We start from the raw sequence: 27,177 nt of genomic DNA, 5'->3' as shown, positions 1-27,177 counted from the left end.
ACCAGATTTTTAATCAACGAGTTAAATACAAGGGAACGATGGCAGCAGGGGCAGGAGCTCCCTGGCCCCACGCTGCCTCGCAGCACAGCAGCTCTGAATTTCTGCATTTCAGTCACCTGCTGCTGCTGGATGAACAAGGGCAGGTTAGATGGAACCACATTAAGGCTCCTATTTGGAGTTCAGCAACGTGGCACTGATTTGCTTCAAGCCTCATTTCCGCTGCTCCGATGGTAAAGAAAATGAGCTATTTGGTTAAGCTGCTTGTCTCAATTTTTATGAATGATCTAAACTATCTGGGTAAGTATTATTTAAAGACAGGTCCTTGATGATGAACAAAGGCATAAAAAGAACTTGTGTCTGGAGGCTGAAGCTGGAAAAATTCAACACAAAGAGGCAACTTCATAAAAGAGAAGGCAATAAATCACAGGACAAGGTTATGAGAGGGTGGGGAACTCTTCACCACTCATGTGCAGCTCACCCAGCACAGCCATCTCTGGCAGACAGGGACCTTCCCAGTGCCTCACTGGAGGAACTGCCACTGGGCATTCCATAATCCAAATCATGAAAGAGGTCACAGGAGAGGGTTGGGATGCTGAGCCCAGAAATCTTCAAGGCATTGCTGCAGCAGCTACCATCACTGCTCCTGGGCAGGGCAGGATGTGGAATGGCCAGCTGGAAACCACTAAAACATTCACACCTGAAATGTTTCTGTGCTAAAAGGAGACCGATCCTGTCCAGTTCTTTGCAACCCCAGCCCCTATTTGTTAAGATTTGTCCCTGCTGAGGCATAAGGCAGGAACGCGGGGGAGCCAGCGTGCTCCGGCTGGCTCGGACACGGAGAATTCCTTCGAGCAGGATGGGCATTACCAGACCAAGTTCCTCCTTCTGCAGGCTTATCCTTGTTTTCCTCCACACACCAGTGTTTGTGTTACGCCTCTTTACTCTTGTGAATAATTGCTCTCATTAACCCTCCTGGTCACAGCAGCTGTGGCCTGTTCGCAGCTGAAACCATCGCTCTGGAGCTGCAGCATCACCCCAAAACACAAACCCTCTACACACACCAGCAGGTTTGGATTCTTTTTCCTCTTCTCTCCTCTCTGTCTCTTCAGGATCACTCATTTTCAGGGCAATAAACCTCAAGTTTTAAAGCCTCTAACACCAGGCACAGATCAGTGAGCAGCCAAGAAGAGGACAATCAGTGTTCAAGTTCAACATTCAAGATGTCCTTATTTCTCAGTTATTCAAGTTATAAGAGGAGAAAAATCTAATGAAGGACCTGGGCAGTTTTGGGCCTCAGCCATTTGTGATATTTAGGGAAACCTCCAGAGCAGCCTCACTCACTGAGAGGATGGGGCAGGAAAAGGGGGACAGGCTCCACTTTCACTGGCCACACTCTGCTGCCACAGACAGTGCTGGGAGCTGGACCATCCACACAGACCAACAGCTCCTCTCTGGAAAATCTCACCTTAAATCTAACAAATAGATTACTTTAAGGGGTAGAGGAAATAGAAGATGAAAAAGGCCTTTTACACAATTCTCTGCAACATCAAAAAAACACAGCTTTTCTCCGAAAAACAGCCTAAAAGGCAAAGGTGCTTCAGCTCTGCTTGGACTCAGAGAACAGCCCTAGAGACCATTTCTTCCTGCATCAAAACACAATCATCTAAGCAGAACTTGAAGGAGAACCTCCTGGCTGGAGATTTATAGGCTCTGCTATATTAATTTCTCAGTTTGCTGTCTGCAGTTCCAGCTGCTCCTCCCTCCAGGGATGTGCCTGCAATGGGAATGGCCCCTCCTCAGCAAAAGAACACCCAAAAGCTTAATGATAAACCAGGTCCAGTGTAAAGTCTCTGTTTTCAGGGACAGAGGCTGAAATGGAGAGAAGGGGTAACTCAGGTGGTTCCAAGAGATTCCAAATGCACTCTGTAAAGCAGTGATGCCATGCAGATGCAGCGGTGTGTTTAGGTGGAAACAAGGCATGCAGTGCAGGGGAGAGCCGAGCACATTTAAGCAGTTAAGAAAGGATTAGACAAAGGAGAGAGAAAAATCTCCAGCTTTGTTCCACGCCTCTTGCTGTTACAAGGTTTAACTAACTGAACAATTTAAAGTAGGTTTTACATTTCCTCCTCCTGTTTTGCAGCTGCCACCAGGTCCTCCTTTTCTGAGCATTACGTTTGATCATTCCAGTATCATGACCAGACAAACTTTGCTCCCATTAGTAAATGTTCTACAAGCCTTACACTTGTGTAACAGTGCTTGAAGAGTGCTTTACAGAGCTGACCCCTATTAATACAGACTTCATCACTCCCTGTGGGCACACAAGCCATGTGCAGGCAGCACTTTAAAATCACTTTACCTCACCAGAGCGGGAAGTTGGGTGCTCCAGTACAGGGGAATGTGTCTTGGGGTCAGTGCAGTACCGTAAACCCCAGGCTGGGTGTTTTACACCACTGCACATGGGACAGAGGGAATGGCTGGCTTGTTGGGATGCTGCAACCACACCCTTTTCCATCCCCACTCACTCCCCTTCGAGGTTATTAACCGAGGGGGAACCTGTGCAGCAGGACTTGTCCTCAACCCCAGACACAGGAACCTCCTTCCCTCTCCTCCTCTCAAGACACTATGACAAAGAAGCCTTAAGAATAACATAGTAATTCCCTCATCTGTGGCACCAGTTCCTTCTCCTCACCTGGAAAATCCCTATTTTCTAGTTCTTACCTCCCAGGTGAGCACCACACATAACCCTACACAGGATGCCTCCCTGCCCAGCACTGAGGGGTGAACACTGTGGGACTGGCAGCAGGAAAGAAACTCAATTAAGCTCCACAGAAAGTTGGTTTAAATGCTCTCATAATAAGAAACCCCATCAGTTTGAGACTTTGAACCATCTTGTGTTGCATTTCCACTGCCCCAGGCACTGCAGGAGCATGACCCAAGGCTGAGCTGGTGGCCTTTGCAGCACCAGTATTAATAAGCAAATATATTTCCCTGAGCTCTGTAAAGTTTGTGAAAATATTTGTTTTTCTCACCTCTCACCATATACAAAGGCTTTAATAAGCTTTAACAAACATACAAGCAAACAAACCCTTAATTAAAATAAATAATTTAAATTTCTAACCTGAAGGCTTCTATGAAACTTCGACAGTCCCCAAACACTCAGGTGATGAAAAGATAACTGGGGTAAAGACAGTGCAGGAACATCCCACCGCAGGGGTGGAGGACCAGTGGGGATGCTGCAATTTCCTCTCCCACCAGTTAGGAGTGCATTTTGTCTTTTTTTGGGATGTAATTTCTGCTGTAAACACAGCTCACATGTAATTGTTCCTCTGCGGGTTCTTCAAACAGTGGGTCACACGGCTCTGACTGATGGTTGTTTTATTCTTTTATTCAACTGTCATTGGTACTGGTTATTTGGGGCATCCAAACCAAAATATCAAAATTGCAAGCTAAGAGAGCAGCAACACAGCAGATCCGTTGTAAACAATTTATTATTATTTTCTACCTCCGTTACTTACAGGAAAAAAAGTCATAAAAAAGAAAAAAAAAAAAAGAAAAAAGAAAAGAAAAAAAAAAGAAAAAAGAAAAGCACAGATGGACTATTTACAAAAAATGAGAAAATTCACAATAGCTGAAATGTTTGCAAATCATGCACACTAAGACAAGTTCACAAAAGCAAAGCAATTCATAGCAAAAAACCCCAAACAAAATAATAAGAAGCCATACAGATTAAAAAAAGCTATTGCCTGCAGAAAAGTCAAAAGAAAACTACCCAAGTATTACATCAAGCATCTTTAATGAAATGAACAGCACAGCCATGGATTGTAGAGCCTTTGACACCAACATTTTAAACAAGTGGATTAACAAACATTAAAATGCATTACAGTCCTACTGTAAGCATGCAACGTACTTCTCACAAACTTATCAAACGGGTAGCAACACTTGAGGAACAGCAAAATTGAAACACAGTGTGTGTTTTCTACCCAAAAGTCCAGAATCTGGTCCTGTTAAAGCCAATGGATGGAGGTTTGCAGCTCTCCTGCCACGCGGGAGGAGATGAAGAGGCGCGATGCGATGCAGCTTAAGCAGGGAAAGCTTGGCCACAATTTAGGAAATTTGCCCCTGATTTGCAAGCAAAGTTTGGAAGGAGAAGCGGCTGCAGGGAGCGTGCAGGACCATCACTGGTCAGAGTCGGGATCAAAGAATCAGAGAAACCCAGAACGGTTTGGGTTGGAAGGGACCTCAAAGCCCATCCAGGGCCAGCCCTGCGCTGCACGGACGCCTCCACCGGCCCGGGGTGCTGCAGCCCCGCTGGCTCCGGGAGCGGGGCAGCAACTGCTGTGGGGGGCAGCAGCTGAGCCCCTCTCTCGATGCCATCCCACCCTGCTGTGGCAGCGGCAGCTCCCAAAGAGCCCCCAGGCCAGAGGGAAGGGAGAGGGACACGTGTGGGGCTGTGACACCGCGGGGTCACGCAGCCCTGCGCTGCCAGGGTCCCAGGGACAGGAGACTCCCCCTGGGTGGGATCTGTGCTACTGCTGGACGTCACCACGTTAAAAAGCGCCAGTCACTCTCTTTGGGGCTGTCTGTGAGACCGAATCGACCCAATCATCCTTCTTGCTTCGCTGATAAAACCATTTCTAAAAAGTTTGTGAGAAGTCATGCCTTCGGAACGCCCCTGACCCCATCCTTTGTGAGTTACATTCCAAGTGGGCATTAAAAACTCATAACAAAGCAGAGGAAAAAAAAAATATTAAAAATAAAAAATAAAAAAGCAAACTCAAAGCAGTGAGGATATGGAGCCATTAAAAAAATAAAAATAAAATAAAAAGTCCAGTCAATCAAACCAGCCAGTAAGAGCAGCAATTTTTCAGTGGACATTGATATTAAACATGGACCACCCAGGCTTTCTCTGTCTCTCTCTCATTAGCACTGTAGTAAACCCCGATTAATTTGTTATGCATCTTTAAGAACTAGTTGATAAAAATTATGTCTTGTGAAATCGGCAAATAGTCTGCAAAGTGAAATAAGAACAGAAATTAATAGATTAAACTGAAAAGATAAGTCCCAGAAAAAAAAAAAAAAAAAAAAAAAGGCAGAGACACAGAAAGGGAGTGATTGCAATTAAAACAAAAAGAAAAGAGGCAATGTATTGCATGAGGAAGGGCTGGGAAGAATAACGGGATGGGAGGAGATAGAGCAGTTGCCAAAGGGTTGGGTGTCTCGCCCTGAGCCAGGGGCTGTCCCGTGCCATAGGAAATGGTGGAGATGTGGGACAGGACATGGGACAGCCCCTGAAGGGAGTGGGAATGCAATAGGTGGGTCCTGGTATTTGTACCTCATTCACTTGGACAACAGGAAAAACCATCAGGACAGTTCAGTCAGCAGGGAACTCCTCCCGGCTTTAATTTACTGAGATAGTAACTGGGCAGCACAACCTGTGCAGGGACAGTGCCTGTGACAGCCCTGGGGGGACCCCAGCCCGGCCACCCCGCCCAGCCGGTGGATGGAGCACGGCCGGGGGACAGGAGGACAGGAGAGTGCTGTGCCAAACGCTGCACAACTGCTGAGAGCAGCCCAGAACATCCTTCTGTGTGTTTGTACTGAGACTGCGCCACCGGTGTGTCCAGGGCAGAGGAAGCTCTCCGATCCGGGGTGCTCCTGCAGAAACAGCCAAGTGCTTCTCCCTCCAAATCACAACAGAGATTTGAAACCTGACCACTTACTCCTGTCCTGAAAGGCTCCCTGGCGCCAAGCTGTGCTCTGTGGCACTGGGCTCTCTGCCCCAAACACCTGCTGCAGCAGGGGGGACACCCCATCCTGCTGCTGGACCACTCCTCACGGGTTGTGATTCTGGAGACCAGAGCCCCAAATCACCTGAGAAACTCCCAACGACTCGGGAAAGCTTCTGATTGCTGCCAAGGAGTGACTGATCCGAGCGGGAGGGGAGCAGGGGCAGAGCTTTGGGGCAGGGGAGCCCAACAAGGTGAGACAGGACCCTGAGCATCTCCTGGAGCTGCCTGGCTCCCCTGGGCCCCACAGCTTTTTGATGGGGACAATCCGCCTGGATTTATTTTCAATCTCTGCAGGAGACCAAAAATAACCAGGCAGTAACTGGAAGTCCTGCTTTGATAAAAAACAGGCCCTTAATAAAAATACATCTAAGGAGGGGTCGAGTCAAAGGGTGCCTTTGCTGTCAGTGAGCAAACACGTTCTCTTTAGACATGTTTATAATTAAACTCATCTAAGCTCGGCCGATTTCCCTCATTAAACCTATCAAAGGTGTCTCTCCTTCAATGCCTCTGTATGAATCAGCTGGTACATGGAATTGTGAGGAGTCAGAGCGTGAGACAACACACAAACACCTGCAGCAGCCTCCTCCTGACGTCCTCAGCTCCAGCTCCTGGCTGCAATCCTGTCAGCCTGGACTGTCCCGCTGGTTCCAGCAGAACCAGAGGTGACCTGGATCTGGGTGCCTTGTCCCCAGCAGCACTGTGCCACCCCAGCAGCTCTGCTGTCTGCCTGACACCCCATTGCTTCAGACCTGGCTCGCTCCAGGTGGGAAAATGTACCACAGGTGGGAAGAGGCGGCTCAGCTTTCAGAAGAGCCCTGGCATTTGTGAATTCAAATGAACAAACCCTCACAGCGCTGCTCCCCTCGGTGTTATCAGTCCTGCAAAAAACAGCTGCACAATAACCCCATCACAAGGACACTGCTTATCCTACAGATGACAGCAATCCGTGTTTTTCCAAAGCAGGGTCTCATCTGAATGACCTAGGGCTGCACACAAGGCTCCACGTTTGCCCCAGGGCGCTGCAGGTGTAGCCAAGCACTGTCCACATCCTCACCCACCCTGGAGAACCTCCCTGTGAGGTGCTGGTTTTCCTCCTGCCCCTCCCTGCTCACCGCAGGTGATTCACAGGGTGTCCCCAAGCTCCCAGCCCTGCGCTGTGAGCCCTGAGGAGCTCACGACCCTTATGAGGAGGCTGCTCAGGAATTCAGGGGTCTCCCCACCGTGGGGGCCAGGTGGGGCTTCAGCCACAAACAGAGCAAAGCCATGGTTCTGCTTGTTCCAGCTGCTTGGGAAAACCCTGGGCTGAAAGCAGAGTCCGTGTCCTGTGTGGTGCCAGTCCCACTGCGGGATGTGCTGGACAGGGCAAAGGTTTGGATGGGATTTCCTGGCTGCCCCGTCCCTGGAAGTGCTCAAGGCCAGGTTGGACGGGGCCCTCAGCAGCCTGATTGAGTGGAAGGTGCCCCTGCTCACTGCAGGGGGCTGCACCTCTGAAGGTCCCTTCCAGCCCAGCCCATTTCATTCTGTGGTTCTATCACCTGATTTCCCCTGACCCCGCTGATCCCCTGACCCCGTCCTGGCTGCGCCGAGGGCATGGGGAGCTGAACCAACACCAATCCCCAGCACCCACAGGGGCTGTAGCAGCAGGACATCCCACACGGGGCTGGAACAGTTCATCCCACTCGGGGATCCAGCACCCACACGGGGCTGGAACAGTTCATCCCACTCAGGGGTCCAGCACCCACTGGGGCTGGGCTCTGCTCCTGGCAGGGCAGCCCCGCAGCCCGGCACAGAGCACAGCGAGGCTGCACTCTGCGCTCCAGGAGTGAACGTTCACTTACCACAGGCCAGCACGGAAGGAGTGTGCGGGTCCCTGTGTGCGTGTGCGTGTCTGTGTGTAGCTCTACAGTATCTATGAAAGGAAAAACCCATCAAAGGGAGGGTAACAGCTCTCTGGTGATCTCTCTTGCTTTTATGTTTTTAATTTAAGAAGTTTGTTTTCAAATAACCAGTACCAATTTATACGCTAGGAAAAAATGTGTTGAAAATATGTCGCTATAAAGGTCTATTTTAAAATAGTAAAAAAAACCCAAAACAACTGCTGTTGTGTGAGATGCTCCCTGCAGACTTGCCTGTCTCAGCTTGCAGCTGTGGACTCAAAGGAAAAAACAACCCCCCCTCCAAAACAACAACAACAACAACAACAAAAGAAACAAAACAAAAAAGAAGGAAAGAGGGGAAATGAAGCAAATCTGCAAATGAAATGTACATACCTGGGAACTGATAACTGTAACTTGGGGCAAATCCAGGATATCCTCGGCCATACGTTGCAACAAAATTCGGGTAACCTTGATCACAGAAATGTAGGGAAACAAAAACAGAGAGAAGTTTGAGGATTAATGAAAGGTTTTTTAGAAAGGTTTTTTTTAGTTTGTTTTTTAACACAATGCACAATCACAGCGAGGATGGGTGAGACCTAATTTTACAGAAGGTATTAAAAAATTGGATTTTTTTTATTCTGCTCATGCCAAACTGCAGAGAGGTTTCATCATTATCCTGAATAGAAACATCTCGAGCTGCCGGTGCTGGCCCATCTCCGAGCAGGAGCCCTGTCACTCAGGTAATTAACATGCACTTTGGTGTCTGGAGCCCAAGGACTGTGCATACTTGTTAGCTGGAAGAGTAAATGCCAAATGCTAAGGCTAAACACATAACACGGGTTTGCTCTGACATTTGGAGAGCTTACAATGAATGTACTTTGCTTCAGAGCTATTGACAGTTGGAGATTAAGGTAGTAGTAATTCTTTATCCCGGGAGTGTGAAGGACAACAGTTAACACATCAAAGAGTTAGAGGCAGCAGCAGCAGCGAGCCAGGGAGTCAAAGAGCTTTTAATTTTTCAGGAAAGTAAAAGGAAGCTGTGCCAGGTGCTTCCAAAAGCCCCTTCTGAGGCAGAACAGCTGACCTCGTGCAGCTCTGGGAGGTTTATTAGGAGAAAAACTCACTTGAGAGCATTTAGTGAATAAAAACACCTCAGCGAAGGCACAAAGTGGCAACTCTGCTGGCTCCACTCTCCTGTCTGTGAGTGTGCTGGATGCCCCACTGATCCCTGGCCGTGTGTGGGCTGGCAGCAGCCATGGGGTCACACTCTGACACCATTTTACCTTCCCCACAGAGGCTATTTGCTCTGACTTGGATGGCCAATGTCCCAAGGTGTCCTGTACACTGAGGGGCTTTCCTAAAATTCTAACCTCACATCACACTGATCCTCAACATTTCCTCGCTCAGTTCACTGAGAACAGGCACCAACCCCACGCAATTCCAGTGCACTAAACCCCACAGAACGTCCCCACTGAGCCTCAGCGTCAGCTCAGGCCTCTCCAAACCAAGAAACCATCAGGAAAAGTTTTCTCCTGCTGTTTGAAACCAGTGGGAATCTTGGCAGCAGCTGGGCTGGAGCCCGAGAACACGCTCAGCAGCCAAATGGCTCTTCTGGGGGGCTCCTATCTCTGCTTTTATTTATCCTTTAATACACTCATCCATCACCCAGCTCTTTTCCTGCTGCAGCAAGTCCCTCCATTTCCGATCAGATTTATATATCCATGCAGCGTACTATTAATCATAATCTAAAACTGGAAGATAAAAATGCTTGGATGAATTCTGATGATGGGATTAAGCAGTGGCAGGCGAAGGCAGCCCCGCGACGCCCGGACAGCACGCGGCGCTCAGCGGTATGTACACACCGCTTAGCCCTCCTTTCACAGCTCAACAGCTGGATTCCCTCAGAAATTAATCACCCCTGTCATTAAATCAGATCTTTCAGAGTTAAGCTTTACAAACCCTTTTTTCCTCCTTTTTTTTTTTTTTTTTTTTTGAACAACACTATTGATAAATGGATTGTTTGCTAAGTAAGTAGTGCCATTAACACCACTGAAAAATCGCTCTGCAGTGTCCGACTGCAGCCCCGCTCTCCTTGCCAAGAGGAAGGGTTCAGTTTACTCTGATTCAGACAATTCTGAAGCAGATCTGTCAGCTCACAACTGTCAGGGCACAGGGACTGATGTGCTGGGCAGCACCTGAGCCCTGCAGGTGTGGTACCTGTGGCCCCAGCCAGATCAGCAGGCGGGGGCTGGCAGCTGCCCACAGTGGTTTGGAAGCCACCTCCTCTGCTGCCTGCCCTGGAATGGTTTTGGCTCTGACCCCAGGGCAGCCCTGCTGTCCCTGGCCAAACCCGGCTGTGCCTGACAGCCACAGCACCAGCCAAGCTGCCCGGGGGCTCTGCTGGCACCGCCAGCACTCAGCGCTCTCAAAGTCAGGCAGATGAAATCATAAATTTATAATACAACATTACTTCAATTTTCCTCTTCATTTACTGCCGCAGTGCCCAGCTCTGCTCTAATGACTCAAAGCCTGATCCTCGTGGGGACATTGCCTGGCTGAATATCAGTGGTGTTTAACAGCACTCCCAAACGATGGCCATGCTGACCCACCCAACATTCCCATTAGGTGCCATCCTCACCCTGCACTGGGCACCCAGAAGCTGATTTGCCCTGGTAGTCCTGGGAGTGACCAATCCCTTGTAAGTAAACAAAAAATCCAAGTTTTGACTGGATCACCTCCTTCAAAGCAAGACTCCCCTGTCCACGGAAGCAGAACTCAAACCAGCAGCCAAACCACTTTCACACCACTGCTTCTACCCAGCCCCTGTCCAGGCTGTGGAAATGCCTTTTCATTTTGACATTTGCTAATGGGGTGGACAAAAGCTCATGGTCAATATGTGGGAACACTGAGCACACAGGAGCCAGGGGACCCGTGCAAAATTAGCTCAAATGCTCCAGAAAATGCAAGGAAGCTGTTGTCTCCAAATGTTGCTCTGAGTTGCAGCTGCTACTCCACTGAACAGTGTCTGGTGGAAAAAGGAATGACTTTCTTTGAAGGGCACAAGCTGCCTTTATGCATGAGCTCAGCCTACCTAGACTGAGCGTGTGCAGGAACACAGCGCCCTGCCAGAGACCTTCCCAAATCCGTGTTCCCACCACACATCGCTCCGGCGCTACGGGCTGTGAGCTTGGGGGCTGAGTGCTTCCATCTCTGGAGGGGTTTGCCAGCTGAAAGGAGCCCGGATTTTAACAATAAACACCCTGGGGAGAAATGAGCGCTGCAAGCCCCAGCTTCAGGCAGGCAGCTGTGTGTCACCACTGTGGTGACTGCAGTGTCCCAGACACAGAGAGCACCTTCAGATGAGAGGGGAGACAGAAACCCTCTCCTCGTAAAGTTGCTCCTCTGCTGCTCTCTTCTTTCCAAGTTTCCGGGCACAGACCTGAACAGAGCACAGAACGCTTTGGGGCAGCGCTGTGACACCCACACGCCCTTGGGGCTCCTGCTCTGCACACCAGGGCCACGTGCACTCAGTGTGAGGCTCCAGGCATGGAGGGAATTCCTTGGTCACCAAACTGCTCCCACTCAGCTGCAGTGGGGGGGCACACAGGGCCTGATCCCGAGCACCCAAGAGGCTGGGGAGCAGCTCTTCCTGCAGCTGTGCTGACAGGGAGATCAGTGCAACTGAGTCTGCTCCACTCTTCATGCAGAGAGGCTCATTAAAGCTCCTGCTCTCCCTGAGAGCAGCGTGTCCCACCAGCAGCCGGAGCCCCAGACAGCCCAGCAGCCATCCTGGCAGAAGGCTCAGCCCGCCCGCGCTCTCCGAGTCAAAAAATCCTTTCAGAACACTTTAATTTTGCTCCAATCAACCAAATCATCACAGAAGCGGCTGCCTGCGCACCTTTAGACCCTGGCTGCTGCAGGCTCCTTGGGGAGGCTGTGATTAATGAAAAAGACCAACTTCCTTAATAGCTTTGGAGGGAGTCGCTCCCCGCTCCTTCCTTTGGGTTGTCTCGTGCATTCGTTCCTCCGATTCCCTCCTCTGCCCATGAACAGCAGCTGGAGATGGTGACCTTGAGCAAGGGCTTCGGCAAACAGGTTTAAAAATCCTTCCAGAGCACCCCCAGCTGCTCTGGTTCAGTCCAGTTGGGCACGGAACAGAAGACACAGGGCAGACCCGACCTGGCCTCGTGAGACCCCACGGAACGCTCGGCGGCGGCAGTGACGGAACACTGTGTCTGATCGTTTGATGGGTTAATTACACCCCTCTTCCTGCAGGGATGGGCCCTGCAGCCTTTGCAAACGGGGGTCTCATCCAGCAGCTCTGCTCTCCTGCGCTGCAATTTCCTTGTTTAGCACTTAATTATTTAACACGGTGCCACGGTAGCAAGCAGGAACTTGGAAGATGAAAAAGCAGCTCGAGTGAATAATGAAGCACCTGGCCTTCACCATGGATCAATCACTAACGCTCAGCCAGTCCCCTGGTCTGAATGCAGGGAGAGCAGGGCAGGACTGGCTGGAGCTGGACTGGCCAGGGTGACCCAGGCCCCCGCTGCAGCAGGTCCAAGCGCTGCCCCAGCTCCTCCTCTGTGCAGTTCCACTCACTGAGGGCTCCTTCCCTTCATTCTCACAGCTGGAGATGATCCCTTTCCAGAGACACAGCCCTGTGGGAACAGACTCACGCTGCACCCGGCGGCTGAATTTTCCCTTCAGGACACTGGGGTGGATCCAGCTCCATTCACTCTGTGAATGCTGCAAGGAAAAGGGCTGAGGCCACACGGTGGAGGATGATGCCATGGATCTTTCAGGCTTCCCAGGATGACCTGGACTGCCTCCCCTGCAGCCAACAGGACAGGCCAGCACAGTGGCACACACACTCCACACTGCACCTCACCACCCGACCTCGGGCAGCACAGGTGGAAAAGGAAGAGAAACAGCAGAAATCAAATACATCGGCTCAGGCACACTGGGAACACACAGGTAACGAAATCACGGACTGACTAGAGCAAGATAAATATTTTAAGCATAAAATGTGATTTCCAAACACTATGGGGCAGGGTGGCAGTGGAGCGTGGGGACAGCAAAACAGATGATCAGCTGAAATAACCCGATTACACATCCCAGAAATGGATCGCTCCAGCCACACAAACAGAAGTACTATTAATTCAGAGATAAAGCAAACATGGCAGCAAGTTTTTCCTATCAAATCAAGCAGTGCCTAGTGTCAGACACCTCACTGTAACAGCCTGATCCTTGCAGGAACTGAGTCCTCTGACCTGACACCCACCCCAGGGGCTCTGGGGTCCTCCAGCATCTCAGCCAGCCCCTGAATCTGCTCAGAAACCCAAATTCCAAGGCTGAGATTTGTGCTCCGTTTCTGGGATCATCTAAATCCAGAACAGGAAAGTCAAAGCATCCTGAAGGGGAACACTGGCCTGGGAAAGGCTCACTGCTGCCTGGGGACATCTCCAGACTGCCCTCCCACTCCCACATGCTTCATGGACACAGGAGGTGACAAACGAGGGAAGTCCAGGGATACAGAGGGAGCAGAAAGTTTAAAATACATGGTGTTTTACAAAAAACCATTGGCAAAGGATTAGCAGCATTTTGGCTGAGGACAGAGTATCTGGGGTTGTCACATTATTTAGAAAGAATTATCTAGGCAGAAACAAATGAGAACCAATTATAACTAAATAGACCTCGTGCACAAATAGGAATTTGCCATCAAATATCATTTATCCCATTTAATTAGTATTTTCTGGACACAATACTCAGGACTAGAATACCATTCCATCTCCTTGAAACTTGTAATTATTGTTGCGACCTGTCCTGTTACGCATCCCCCCACTTCCTCCATCCACGCCATTTAAGAACCAGCAAGATTTTCAATTATCTATGCTGAACTGTCAAAGCTACCTTTAAAAGAAGGGGAATAATGTGTGACTCAATTCCTCTAAAAAAGGGGAGAGATCATTTTTAGTCAGAATGAACACACTGCATCTTTCATCATTCTATTTTTGCGAGTAAGAGTAAAACAGGCTATTTAAAACATCCATTTAAATGCAAATTTTTTATATTCCAGGCTGGGGTGGGGGCTGGGGGGAGTTAATAATTTACCACAGACAGGATTATTTCCTTCACTCCACCCCTGCTGAAGTTTCAGCCTGGCACCCACACAGGTGCAGGGATTTGCCCACCCCTGTGGCTGAGGGGTTTGGAAATGAGGGAGGAGCACAGGCTCTGGAGCGGTGGCGGTGGCACTTACCCAACATTCCCATCCCTAGCATGAAAGCGTCCATGGTGTACGGCAATCCACGTGCCCTTCCTCTCGTCCCTGGTGGAAACATCACTTCTTTAGGTTGTGCTTTCTTACATTCTACCTATTGAGCAGAAACATGTACAAATGAGATGCAAATGAATTCCATGTAAATGTCAAATGCAGAACTGATCTACTTAAGGGGGGGAGGTTTATTTTTAGCGTCTGCCTCCCCACACCTCCTCCCGCTCAAAGGTGAACTTCCAGAACAGCGTAACCAGATTTGAAAGAGCAAACGTGTGTGTCTCTTTAACCACCCACTGCAGCCCCCCAAAGATGACAGAAGTGCTGATTTAAGAAGTTCTATGTTCCTGAAAGGGAACCTGGCACTCGTGGGAGAGGGATGAATGGAGGGAGGGCTCCAGCACGGCTCCGCTGCAATCGATAACACAGAACGACTCCCAGTGATCATTACAAAAAGCTCCTTTTAAAATAGGAATAAAGAATCAATATTTCTACCCAGCAGAAAATTTCTGTAAACCCTATTAATAAAGGATCTGCATTCTTTCACTTTCAGTTGCTCCTGCTGCCTTTGGAAGTTGCTCAACGCCACTGGAACCACATGGCAATTCTACCAACGCCCTGGGAGACAGCAGCCCAGCCCTGCTGCCAGTGGGACATCCAGGACCCCAGCCAGCCTCCTTCTCCCAGGAAAAACACAGCACTTCTCCATGGCTCCTTGCTCAGGCACTGTCACCTCATCCCCCAGCAGACGGCTCCTCTGCCCCCCTTGGCACTGGTGCTCCAGTCAGCCGGTTTGGAGCTAACTGGAGTTATCCCGACCCATTCCCACGGCTCCACAGCTCAGTGCACCCTCTGAGCAGGAGGGTGATGTGCAGTGGTGCAGCCCAGCACTGCAGGGGCTGCGGGCTGAATCCACAGGTTTGAGCCTTTGTGCCTCTAACTTTGTTCTTCTGATTTTTTTAACCAGAGCATCATTTAACAGGAGTTTGCCCGGAAGATGTCCTCCAGTCAAATGATCAGGGGAGCACCAGGAGTGTGTCCTGTCACTTCATTTCACAGCCACATCTTTTGGGAGGGCACTGCTCCCGGTGTCGTGGCAGCACTGGTTACACCTCATGGCAGTCGGGATGATAAAACCCATCCAGCCTGGGTGGACGGACAATTAACTGGGAAATGAAGTTTGGATTAGCACTGTTAGAAACAATAACCTGGTAATTAGCATCTGCAGCCATAACCCAGCCCACCACTGCTTTCTGTGAGCCTGGCACCACTTCTGATTTCCACAGCACACGGGGATACAAAGGGACTGGCAGTGAGCTGCAGAGGGGTTTGAACCGGGATTAAAGGGGAAGCAAAAGTCACCAGCAGGAAAGGAAAATAATTCCTAAGCCTCTGCCAACAAATACACCCCATATGGTGGGCAAGAAGGTTCTCCATTATCCACACAGCCTCTCTCTCCACGGGAGGGATGACACGTGGGATACGGCACAGGGAGCGTGGCCCTGCTCTGCTGTCCTGGGAAAGAGCCTGAGCCCAGAGCTGTCAGCTCATCCCCAGGGGACTGTCACACTGCCTGGCAGCAGTGTCAGCCCAGGAGGTGCTCTGGGGAGCTGCCCACGCACCATCCCATCAGCACACCGGGACAATGTCAGAAATGAAGCACCACAGCACCAGACAACGCTCCGGGCTTGGGAGGTGCCTCTCCATCAACAGCAAAAGCAGAAAGAAAAGGGGCCTGGCTGCTCTTCTGCCAGAATCAGCCCTGTCCTTATGGGAAAGGGGATGGAGATGGCCAGAACCATCCCAAAGCCACAGGGAAAACCCTGGAGGCAGCAGGGATGTCACACGTGACAGGACCTGCAATGGGGTTTCTCCAAGAGCAAATGTATATGGATTTATGAGTCAGGGCTCAGCTCCACACCGAACTGCCCCTAGAGCTGCCTGATAAGGGTCTTTGTACACACATCTGGACCTCACTCAAACCTTCAATTCAGCGTTTCTGGGCATCTCTAATAATTTCCAGATTTCTTCCACCTCCTCGTACGAGGATGTACTATACTTTCAGCAGCCCAACAGAGAAAGGTTTAACTCTGAGGCTAAAAGAAAAAAAAAAAAGAAAAAAAAAAAAGAAAAAAGAAAAAAGAAGGCAGGGAAACTAAAATTCACTGTTTTTGTTTAGTCTAGTTTGGAGAATTAACCTTACACAGGGGTGCTCCTGGGTCAAGCGGAGCAGTCTCAGCCACGGGAACCCAGGAGGGCTGAGCTGGGGAGTGAAAAGCCTCTTATACTCAGCACAACAAAACAGGCTGTCAGCTCTCAGCCCAGGATGTCTCACAAACCCCTGGTTAACAGCTTTCCAGGGAAAACCAGGGCTATTTTGAGGAAAGCAGAATGCGCAATATCCACAATGCACAAACCCCCATTGAGCCACCCAAAGACAAGGAGACTTTGTTGTGCCAGCAACGTGTGATTCGCAGCCTGGTGGGCTCCCATCGCCTTGGGGACGTGTCACTCACACCATGGCAGCCCACACCAGGCAGCAGCAGAGAGGTTTTAAGCTTATTTTAAAATACAGTGCATTGAGTCTGGGTCTGTTGATCTACCGCATTACTGATCAACGGCTGGGGCTCGGAGTTTATAAAGGATGTGGAAGAGGCTCTGGCACAGGCTGCCCAGAGAAGCTGTGGCTGCCCCATCCCTGGAAGTGCCCAAGGCCCACAAAACCTGCAAAATCCCACCCTGAGAGGGAGCAAGAGCCACAGGTGCTGGGCAGTGTCACAGCCTGTTCTAGAACAGCCCAACATTTCTGGCAGCTCCTCGAGAGCCTGACAGGAGACCTTGACTCCAAGCTCAGCTCATCATCCCTCTCACCAGCATTGGACCCAGGATGTGAATGACTTCACCTTCCCCTAAGGGAAAGTAATTACTCCATCACGTTTCTTTCCCAGCTACTTTTACTTTTCTTAGAAAAACAGGTGTCTCTTTGCAAAGCAGCCTGCTCCTGTCAAAGGAACAATAATCTGAGGACAGCTCGTTATGGTTTATTGTCCCCCTGCAATGTTTGGAGCATCTTTGGCCTCCCACATAAATTCCAACTTCCATTTATTAAATACCTCGCTGGCATTTTCTTTTCACTGTCCTACTGCTCGTTTAGTATTACATTTGACATTCTAAGCTTTACGGATGGCAACAGAAGCAGAATGGATCAGCTAAAAATAGCCTGCCAGGGAGGCTGGAGCTGGAAATAGGCTGGGGAGCAGCCACCCCTCTGCCCTTTGCCTGGCCCCGAGTCTGGGGAAACCACGGCGTCAGGAGAGGAGGAGCAGCGAGCTCAGGGCCAGCCCGAGCCCGCGGAGCTGTGCAGGTCCCAGCTGGGGATGGGACAGGGAAGGGGACAGCAATGGGACAGGGATGGGGACAGGGAAGCAGGCAGGGATGTGGGCAGGATGAGGACAGGGATAGGGACAGAGAAGCAGGCAGGATGAGGACAGGGTGACCCAGTCCCAGCTCACTGAGCCGCTGCAAACCCCACGGCCTCGGGCTGGGGCTGTGAGAGCCGATCCCCAGCTCAGGGACAGAGGGGACACGATCCAAGCGTGCCGTGACCCCAAGAGCGTCCCCAGCCAGCTGCGTGTCACTGCCAGCTCCCTGGCACACGCACACACCGCTCCCTGGCCCCGCAGGGGCCAGCATTCAGCTGCAGACACATCAGCAGGGTGATGACTCAGTCCCAAGACAGGATCATGCCTCATCCCCTCGCTCGTGGGCTGCTTTCAAAATCTGTGCTGAAGGAGTGACAAGAAGAGAATGCTCAGAGATGGTGGCACCTGGAGGGGCACTGAGTGGGCACAGGAGTGGGAAGTGGATATTTTAATTACCCAACAACAAACACCAACACCTAAAACTGTTTCTCTTGCTCTTTGTGATGTTCCTCGAGTGTTTTCACCCTATCCCATCCTCCACGCTCCCTGCTACCTTCCTGTGCAGCCTTCTACCTGGGAATGAACCCTCCTAAGAGCTCTGTGCTATCCCTCCCCTCCCAGCAGATGCCGAGAGCCAGGTGAGGCTTTTCCAGGCCACGGGTGCAGATCCAGGGATGAAGCATCAACCCCTGCCTGGGGCACACCAGCCCCTGCTGCTCCCTCCAGCACCTCCCCAGGGCAATCCTGAGCCCTGCTCCGGAGAAAAGCCTGCTGTGGGGAATAACTAAACTCTGGAGTGTGCCCTCCTGCTGTGGATAGGAAAATCCTGGAGGGGAGCTCTTCCCTCCCACCTGCCAATCCCTAAATTTACATCCCAAGCGTTTCTAGTTGGGTCTGTTGCTGGGGGTGGTTGAGGTTTGTTCTGCTCTTTTGTTTGAAGATTAACAGCATTTAGAAACTCTATTTAGAAACTCTCTAAAGGGAAGGAGGCTCCCTGCACCCCACAGGCACTCAGGTGAGGCTCTGTGGGGACAGCAGGAGACCCCAGTGCAGGAGGGGTTTGGGGGGAAACAGGACAGACAAAGTTCACAGCATCCATCTGAAGTGGAGCAAGAGACTTCCCACAGGAGCAGGAGCACTGCCCCAGCCCTGCTCCACCACCCCACCCCACATTTGGCCAAGGGGACCCTCACTTTTATTTCAGATGCATTTTGCAGGGAGGAACAATATGAGGAATATTATTTCAGTGCCCTGGGAAAAATTAGCAAGTCAAATATTGAATCGGGCCTCCAGCATATGCCAAGGAGATTGCTTTGATCTTATCCACACTAAAAGCTCTATTATTAAATTTAAAGTCTGTGAACACATATCAGACCAATATACAATGCATATCTGAATACACATTTGAGAAGCAAAGGATGTTTTGACAAAGGGAAAAAGAATATTTTAGCTGAAAATATCAAAGTTACTGCAGCAATTGAAATACAAATGCCCCTTTTCATCTGGCTCAGGGCACCCCAGCACCTGGGACCTGCCTGTCATTGAGAGGAACTTCACCGGGTTCCCTGCTTGAGAAGCTGAACTTGCACCCTCCCCGAGCCCTTCGGCTTCACACACCACAGGCTGCTCTGGGCGGCTCAGCACCCGGTCCAGCAGGTGCCCAGCACCCTCCCAGAGGGCTGCCCCACACCCCTGGGCACGGCACACGCCTGGGCCGTGGGGCCAGAGCTCACTGCCACCCCCACGACACGCAGCACCGGCACTCACCATTTTATTATTGATTTCGTGGAAATGAATTTCACAGACTTTTTCCACCACGTCTTCGTTTTCAAAAGTTACGAAACCAAATCCTATTTGATAAAGACATAAAAAGGGGAGGGGGGGGGTAAGGAAAACATTAGTTAAGTGTAACAATTCCATTTTATTAAAGCATTATTTAGCCATTGGGACTTTGGAAAACTTCCATACCAACAGACTACACCTGCTGCCTATGGAGCTGTTCCTGAGCTTATTGCAGCCTAATGGAGGGAAGAAGCATTGTCTCAGGGAAAATTAATACGGTTCTGTTCCAGCTCTTCCAAAGGATTTAATGGAGAATTAAACCCTCCTTATGGATTTTTTGATCCATCCTGCAGAATTTAATGGATAGTTACACCCCAGTTACATGATGGCTCGGAAACTACAATAAGGCCGTATTTTCTTTTACACCTTATAGGTTTTTAAGAGCAATCTCTACAAAACCCAATTATATTTCTATGGAACCATATTGATTTCATCTCTTGTTTAATTCCACGGGACTTCTCCATTAGAGCTGACTCATTACACGACCCAAAAACCATAAAAATCCGGGAAGACAGAAGATGATTCCTCATTTACCCCTGGCAAGGAGAAAAACCCCAATGCTTTCCCCAACGCAGAGCAGCACTTTGTGTTTCTGTGTGCTCTGCAGCGTGCCGGGTCAGCCCCGCTCCGGAGGTGGTTATTTGTCCCTTTCTTCCTGAATTACTTCCTCTAATACCTCATCAGGACATCCTGAGGCCTCCAGGAACCCATTACATTTAAGGCCTCTGATCTAATAGTTCCTCTCTTCTCCACTGCTGCTTCAAAGAGCCGAGGATTTGGGCTGGTTTAGGCTGTTTGATGCCTGCTGCCTGCCTGTGGCTGTACACTGCCTGCTCTGCTGGGGCTGCACTGAAGGAATCTGGCAGCCCACCGCAGTTACACACTGTGCTCCTTGCTCCTGCCTTAACCAAAAAACCTCAGGCTAACGAAAATACCCCGATCTCACTTGTCGGAGAAGGCTCGATGAGTCAACATCGACACCAACTATGCTAATGAAACCTTAAGAATCTAGTAAGAGGATGAACTCCATCCCCGAACCTGGGAACTGCTGGACTCTGCACTGGTGGAACGCTGCACGAGGCTGAGCCTCCCGTGCGGGAGCAGGGACAGCTCCAGCGCAGCCTCACCTCTGGCTGAAGAGGAAAATGCATTTGCAGGTGAGCTCCGAGCAGTTCCCCACAGCTCCCTGGGGAGTGCCCAGTCCCTGTGGCCATGGGAACGCTCCCATTCCACTTCAGACCCTTGCTGGGGGAAAGATCCCCAGGAATGGTTTCCAGCCCTCCTGCAAGGCGTCACGCAGCTCACCAGGCTCACAATGCCGCTCTGCAGGCACCAGCTCCAATTTTTTTACATAACTCACGTCTTTCATTTGCCTTCTAAATGACTCCATTTAAATCTACCTTAAACAGATCTGAAATTAAACCTAAAATTTTTGTGGTTTTGTGCCTGAACCTGGCATCCGAGGAATCCCAGAGCTGGGAGCAAAGCCGGACCAGGGTGATGATATGGCCGGGCTGGGGCTACAAGTCATTAATTGTTTGAACACCAGCAACATCTTCATCATTAGCAGTTCATTAGCGAGTGCTGCAGTTGAGGATTTCTCTTGCAACTTGTGTCAGGTCTTGGTGCCAGGATGGAGGGGAGAGGGAATTTGGGAGATTAGCCCTAATATTCCAACACCACGAGGAAGCCGCTGCAGTCATTACGTGTCTGAAAAAATTTCCCATTCTCATCCCACTCCATATGGCTTAAGCACAGGTTTATCAAGAAACTATTTGTCTGATTAAATCAGATGGCCACCCAGCTTTCTGCATTTCCAGATTTTACAACAATAAAATAACAATCTGTAGGTGTCAGCAGGCATTTGCAGGATTCTGCAAGATTGGTGGCACTTGGTCACACTGGCCTGGAGAGGAAAACGAGAGGAAAACCAGGGGCGACCTCTACAGTGCCCAACACCTCAAACTCAGTGGGAGCAACCAGAGCATTGCCAGGCACACAGGCACCTAAATTCCTCCCTGGGAGGGTGGTGAGACCAGAGAAGCTGTGGCTGCCCCAGGATCCCTGGCAGTGTCCAAGGCTGGGCAGGGCTTGGAGCAGCCTGGGACAGTGGAAGGTGTCCCTGCCATGGGCACCTTTTGGTTCCTTCCAACCCAAACCATTCTGTGATTCTTTTCTCGTTTCACTTTTTGGCTATCAAATTCCAACTTCTAACAACTGCACCCGCACAAAGATCCCCCCGCACCCGTGGTCTGATTAGTTCCTACAATGAATACACGCTCATATTTAAATTACCGAAACTCTCAGAAACCTTCCTGGGCTAAATAGACAATTATTTCTTCTGAGAGGTACTAAGAGTCAACAAAAAAATGGTTCTTGGGAAGTGTATGGAAAAGATTAACCCAAAACAAAGGCGGCTGTTGAAAACGGTGACAGAAATAGGATTCCGGTTGTCAAGGAGCACACGTTTTAAAATGAAATTATACTGCATCCTTCTGAATGAAGCTATTATTGGAAGCTAACAAGCTCTATTTAAGAGATAAGCATTTAACAGAGTCAAATGGTTGGGTTTTTTATTCAAATGAATAAAACTGAATATTCATTTGAATAATCTTTTCTGTAAAAGAAAAGACAAAGAAGAGGGAGAAAATAAAGTAAGAGGCAAACAGATGCCCCAAACGAGAGGCTCTGAGCCAAGCACCAGCACTAAAGGAAGCTGAGACATGTATCCACGACCTCCAGGTGAAAAACCCTCCTCTGGTATCTACTGGGAATGAGGAGTTATTCCACTCCATTCATCTGCTGAGAAAGGAGCCAGCCTTTCACTCTGGTTAGTGGGCACCAACAGGCACCAAAATGATGCCAGCCCTGACACCTGACAGCGCAGGACACGTCCTGCAACACACCGTGACACCGGAAAGAAGAATTCAGGAGGAATTTCTTCATGGAATGGGTTGGCAGGGGCTGCCCAGGGAGGCTTGGAGTCCCCATCTCTGGAGGTGGCACTCAGTGCACTGGGCTGGGGACAAGGTGGGCATCAGGCACAGGCTGGACTCAGTGATCTTGGAGCTCTTTTCCAGCCCCAGTGATGCTGGGGATTCTGTGAAAAATCCTCCTTAGATCCCAAGCCTTGTTCAGCCACCAAAGCTGCCCAGGCCTGTGGGAAGGTGGCTCCACAGAGTCAGTTCAGCATGTTCTGCCACAGTATTCCAGAAATAAGATAAACATTGTTCACAGAAAGGGACTGAAACCATAAAAATATTAAAATACTGTAAAAGAATAGTCAGAAGCCATAAATACTATTAAGAAGCCAGACTGAAGATACCAAATGTCAGGGCTCCCGTGTTCTGTATTTCAGTTTTTTTCACACTCTAAACAACGACATTTCACACTTCTGTCATCACTTGAGAGTTTTTACGTCAAACTTGGTAAAATATAGCAGAGATGACGACACCACTGCTATGAAATCCATCTCCTTTCCCTGGCTGGCAGCACCAGTGCCACAGCCCCAGGCCTGGCTGCACAGTGATCCGTGTCACAGCTGCGGCTGCACATGCCGAGGACGTCACTGCTGGCACAATTACACAAAAGCAGCTTACCCGGGTAAAGGTCTCGCTGTCAAACCTCTGCTCGCCTTACAACAAGCAAAACAAGGTGATTGCACCCCACACCACAGAGGCTAAACCCAGGCTAATGCTGGGGTTAACCCTGGAGGGCTCTGATGGGCAGAGCAGGACCCAGCCTCAGCCCCCAGGCAGAGCAATGCCCCAGGTACCAGCACCTCCATCGGCACCTGGTGCCTGGCCAAACCCAGCTCAGCAGGCAGGCACAGCTCTGGGGGGCTCTCCAGCCACCTGAAAGATGCTCTGGCGGCTGAAGACACTGCAACTAGAGCCTGTTTTAAGTCCCAAGCTGTCTGGAGGTCACCTGATGATGTGGAGCAAGTCACTCAATCTCATCTGCTGCGCTGCCTCTGCCCGAGCCGTGCCCACACTGTTGGTGAGCCTGCATTGTCCCTGCAGCAGGGACAGCCTCATCCTGCACTTACAGCAGCCAGAGAGCTCCTGAAGACACTCTGGGAACCAGGGGATAACCAAGGCTCTTTTGTCCTGCACAGCAATCCCAAAGAACAAGGGCAGGAGACAAGAGCAGGCAGAGGACAAAGGAAGAGATTTACACAGCTCCTATCACACCGACATGGCTCTGCTTAAACCTGGCTCCTGCTGCTCAGCAAGACTCACCCCACAGTCACTCATCAGAGCAGGATCACCCCACAGTCACCTGTCAGTGCAGGATCACCCCACAGTCACTCATCAGAGCAGGATCACCCCAAAGTCCCCTGTCAGTGCAGGATCACCCCACAGTCACTCATCAGTGCAGGATCACCCCACAGTCACGCATCAGTGCAGGATCACCCCACAGTCACGCATCAGTGCAGGATCACCCCACAGTCACTCATCAGAGCAGGATCACCCCACAGTCACCTGTCAGTGCAGGATCACCCCACAGTCACTCATCAGAGCAGGATCACCCCACAGTCACCTGTCAGTGCAGGATCACCCCACAGTCACTCATCAGAGCAGGATCACCCCACAGTCACTCATCAGAGCAGGATCACCCCACAGTCACTCATCGGAGCAGGATCACCCCACAGTCACTCATCAGAGCAGGATCACCCCACAGTCACTCATCAGAGCAGGATCACCCCACAGTCACCTGTCAGTGCAGGATCACCCCACAGTCACTCATCAGAGCAGGATCACCCCACAGTCACTCATCAGTGCAGGATCACCCCACAGTCACTCATCGGAGCAGGATCACCCCACAGTCACTCATCAGAGCAGGATCACCCCACAGTCACCTGTCAGTGCAGGATCACCCCACAGTCACTCATCAGAGCAGGATCACCCCACAGTCACTCATCAGTGCAGGATCACCCCACAGTCACTCATCGGAGCAGGATCACCCCACAGTCAGGCATCAGAGCAGGATCACCCCTCTCACACAAAGAGTGCTCCACAGAACCATCCTGCTCCTGACTCCCGTCACTCAGTGCTGGGATGAGTCCCTGGGGTCCCCCTGGCCCTGGCGTGGCAGCTGCCCGAGGAGCTGTGCTGACAGATGGGAAAATGCAGCCTGACACCCTCTGCAGGTCCCAGCAGCATCGTGAGGAAATAGCAGCTCAGGCTGTGCTCCCCCTTTGTGTCAGGGCTCTGGACCTGACCCGTGTCTGCTCCGCTCCTCACAGCCGAGTTACTTAAGCTCTGAAATGCAGAGAAGTCCAGTCCTGCTGTGGTATTATTTATGCACCTGCTTTCTTGTTTATACCCACAGTTTTGGCAGCTGGTCCCGTGAAAGGTAATAAAATGCCTTTCAAAAGTAAAAAAAAATTAAAAATGAAGAAATGTGACCAGACAAGCCAGGCATAATAACATTAAAGCCCGTGTCAATTAATTTTTCCTCTTCTTGATAAACGAGCCCCATTCCATCCATTAATAATGAGGGAAGAAACAAGAAAAGTTGACACTAGTTTAATTTATTTTCTCAACTTGCCTGGTCATATTTCTCCCTGTTGCAAAGCTTTCCGGTGCTGCTGGGAATTGCAAGTGGCTCCCACACAGTCGATGCATAGATTGGTGTGAATCAATACTGTTCTACTTTATTCACACATCCCTTGTAATCAGAGAGGAAAAAGTTCCTTAGTAAGCTCCCAGCCTGCCAAGCTGCCTTATAAAAATAATAATAATAAAAATAATAATAGACTTGCAGGTGAGGGTGGAGAGGGGGATGTGAAACCAAGTCCTGTGATCACTGTCACCAAATCTTGTCTTTGCAGATGAAGAGAACACACCGAGCAGAGGGGACAGGACATTTTAATTGCCCAGCCAGTGAACCATGGATGTTTTTAACTTCTGTCTGTGAAATACTACAAGTCATTACCCCCAGAGCCCGGGAATTGGGACCTGGGGGTTTAATCCTGTGTCAGGGAAAAGCCATTCATCCCTCAGCCCTAAAACTCGACAGCCAAGACTTGAAAACTCAACCCTGACTTTGCCATCTCCTTATGTTGTGTCTTAGGAGAAATCACTTAAATATTCCCTGTGCATCCCACGTTTCTTCCCTCTCACTTCCTTGTCCCTTCCTCCGAGTTTTCAAACTGCAACTCAGCTTAGAGCCAAAAACCGTCTAAACCAAAAAAACCTGACAACCAAAAACCAAAAAACTGACAAAAGCTGTTATTTCCTATTATTCCAATTTCCTGTGCTGCAAACACATAGGAGAAGAGGTTCTGGTTTCCAAAGGAGCAGTTCTGTACGTTCAGGGAACACAGCCATAATCTGAGACGCTTGTCTCAGATTTTACCTCCTTGTCTCCAAGGAGAGCTTTGGTGACCACACTTGAAGGTACCACCTGCTCCAAGGTGAACAGGATCTCACCTCGTCCTCGTGGTTATCACCAGGAGAGGGATGCACCAGCAGATGGAAGGAGGAGGTTAAAACCTGAGGCCTAGGATGGAAAATATCCTCATTTAACTGCAGCATGTGCTCTCCAGCCCTGCTGCTGTGACTGACACCCACCAAGACACGATGTGCCCGCACATCCACTGGGTGTTAGTGTACACCTCAGGTAGGGAACACAGACAGGTTCTCCTGGCAGACACAGGCAGCTATTTGAAGTGTCAGTATATTCTCCATGACAGGAGAGTAAATTCTCAAAATTAAATCAGCACATAAGCGAGCCCAGCCCCGCTCCGAGGCGCGGCGGGAGAGCGCGGTCAGCGCACAGCTGGACAAAGGGCACCAGCACGATCCTCCTCTGCTTTTGTCTGGCAAGGCTGCAAGGCTCAGGCTCCTTGCTCCATCCTCCCACGGCTGCTCGACATTTCCAAAGTGAGAATTGCCCAGAAACAGGAGAAAGCACCTTGGGGTGAGCAGCCACGTGGCAGCTGTCCTGAACAGGGCAAAATCCACCCAAACCGGCCCTGGGGAGGGATTTTCCTGAGGGGAGGTGAAGAGTACAGGGACTGGTCCCCCTCTCAAATGAGCCATTCTGACCAAAGGTTTCCAGGTTCAAAGGACACCAGTCAGGGCTGGGATGGGGTCCCAGGCAAAGCCCCGGCAGTGGCAGGAGCACCCAGGGACCCCATGCAGGTCACAGACCGTGCTCGTGTCAGCAGCACCTGAACTGGTAATAAATTTTTCATAGCAACAAATCTTCATTAAAATTTTATTTTATTAATGCTCTGAAATCAAACCAAAGCACCGAGTACATAATGACTGAGACGCACACTATGCAGAGCTTACTAAATGCCACTTTTATCATATTGTTAATTAACAGAAACGATTAATGCCTTCGCAGATCATTTAGAAGCATTAGCGGTGACCTAAGAAAAATTGCAGGTACGTGTGATACATCTGCACCTTTCCATCAGAATTTTCTACACAGGAGGCCCTGAAGTTTGTTCCCAGTTCAGCTTCTCTCTGCTGGGGACATCTGTGTCTCAATGGGCACAGATTTGTCAGCAGCTCGGGAATTAAAGCATCAGGCTGGAATGGGAGATACTGCAGAAGAAAATTATCTCCACCCTTTTCTTTTTCCTCAGTATTTGGGAGCAGCCCCACCCTCACAGCCCTTCACTGCTCCCTGTTACTCAGACACAGACTTCCCAGCTTCAGGAGGAGTCAATAGTGTGGAAATGCTGGGAATGCTGCCGGGTGTGAGAATAGAGCAGACTCCAACAGGTTTCTTTTTGCTATGAGAGAAGAAAACCCCAAGTATTTGTAAAATCCAATTAATCCATCTACAACCAGAATGGGAACTTTGTGCTTCTGTCTATTCATTAGTGAGACCTACAGATTTTGGCAGCCAGGCAGGGACAAAGGCCACTGCCCTGGGTGCCAGTCAGGCTCCCATCAGAAAATCAAGCTACTGATGCTGCCTCAGCCACTGAGTGCCACGTCCTGCCATCT

General features: G+C 50.1%; 1 protein-coding gene across 11 annotated transcripts in view; it reads right to left on the bottom strand.

The window, feature by feature from the left end:
• The window catches only part of MSI2 (musashi RNA binding protein 2), a 204,424-nt gene that overhangs the window by 27,376 nt on the left and 149,871 nt on the right, over nucleotides 1-27,177 (bottom strand). For 10 of the 11 annotated variants that reach the window (XR_005703568.2, XM_040082082.2, XM_040082083.2 and 7 more), the window contains 3 exons: nucleotides 19,133-19,215; nucleotides 13,929-14,043; nucleotides 8,060-8,134 (listed from right to left, as the gene is read on the bottom strand). Coding sequence is in view for 10 of the 11 variants with exons in the window: in XM_040082082.2 (XP_039938016.1) it covers nucleotides 8,060-8,134; nucleotides 13,929-14,043; nucleotides 19,133-19,215 (273 nt within the window). In the remaining variant the exon portion in view is untranslated. Of the gene's footprint in view, nucleotides 1-3,683; nucleotides 5,009-8,059; nucleotides 8,135-13,928; nucleotides 14,044-19,132; nucleotides 19,216-27,177 lie in introns of those variants that run through there. The other variant, XM_040082092.2, reaches the window with a different exon arrangement.

The sequence above is a fragment of the Hirundo rustica genome, chromosome 19 (genome assembly GCF_015227805.2).
Source record: "Hirundo rustica isolate bHirRus1 chromosome 19, bHirRus1.pri.v3, whole genome shotgun sequence".
In the NCBI taxonomy this organism is placed as follows: domain Eukaryota; kingdom Metazoa; phylum Chordata; class Aves; order Passeriformes; family Hirundinidae; genus Hirundo; species Hirundo rustica.
The sequence above is the reverse complement of the archived record's forward strand: the minus strand, read 5'-3'. Positions and strand labels throughout refer to the sequence as shown.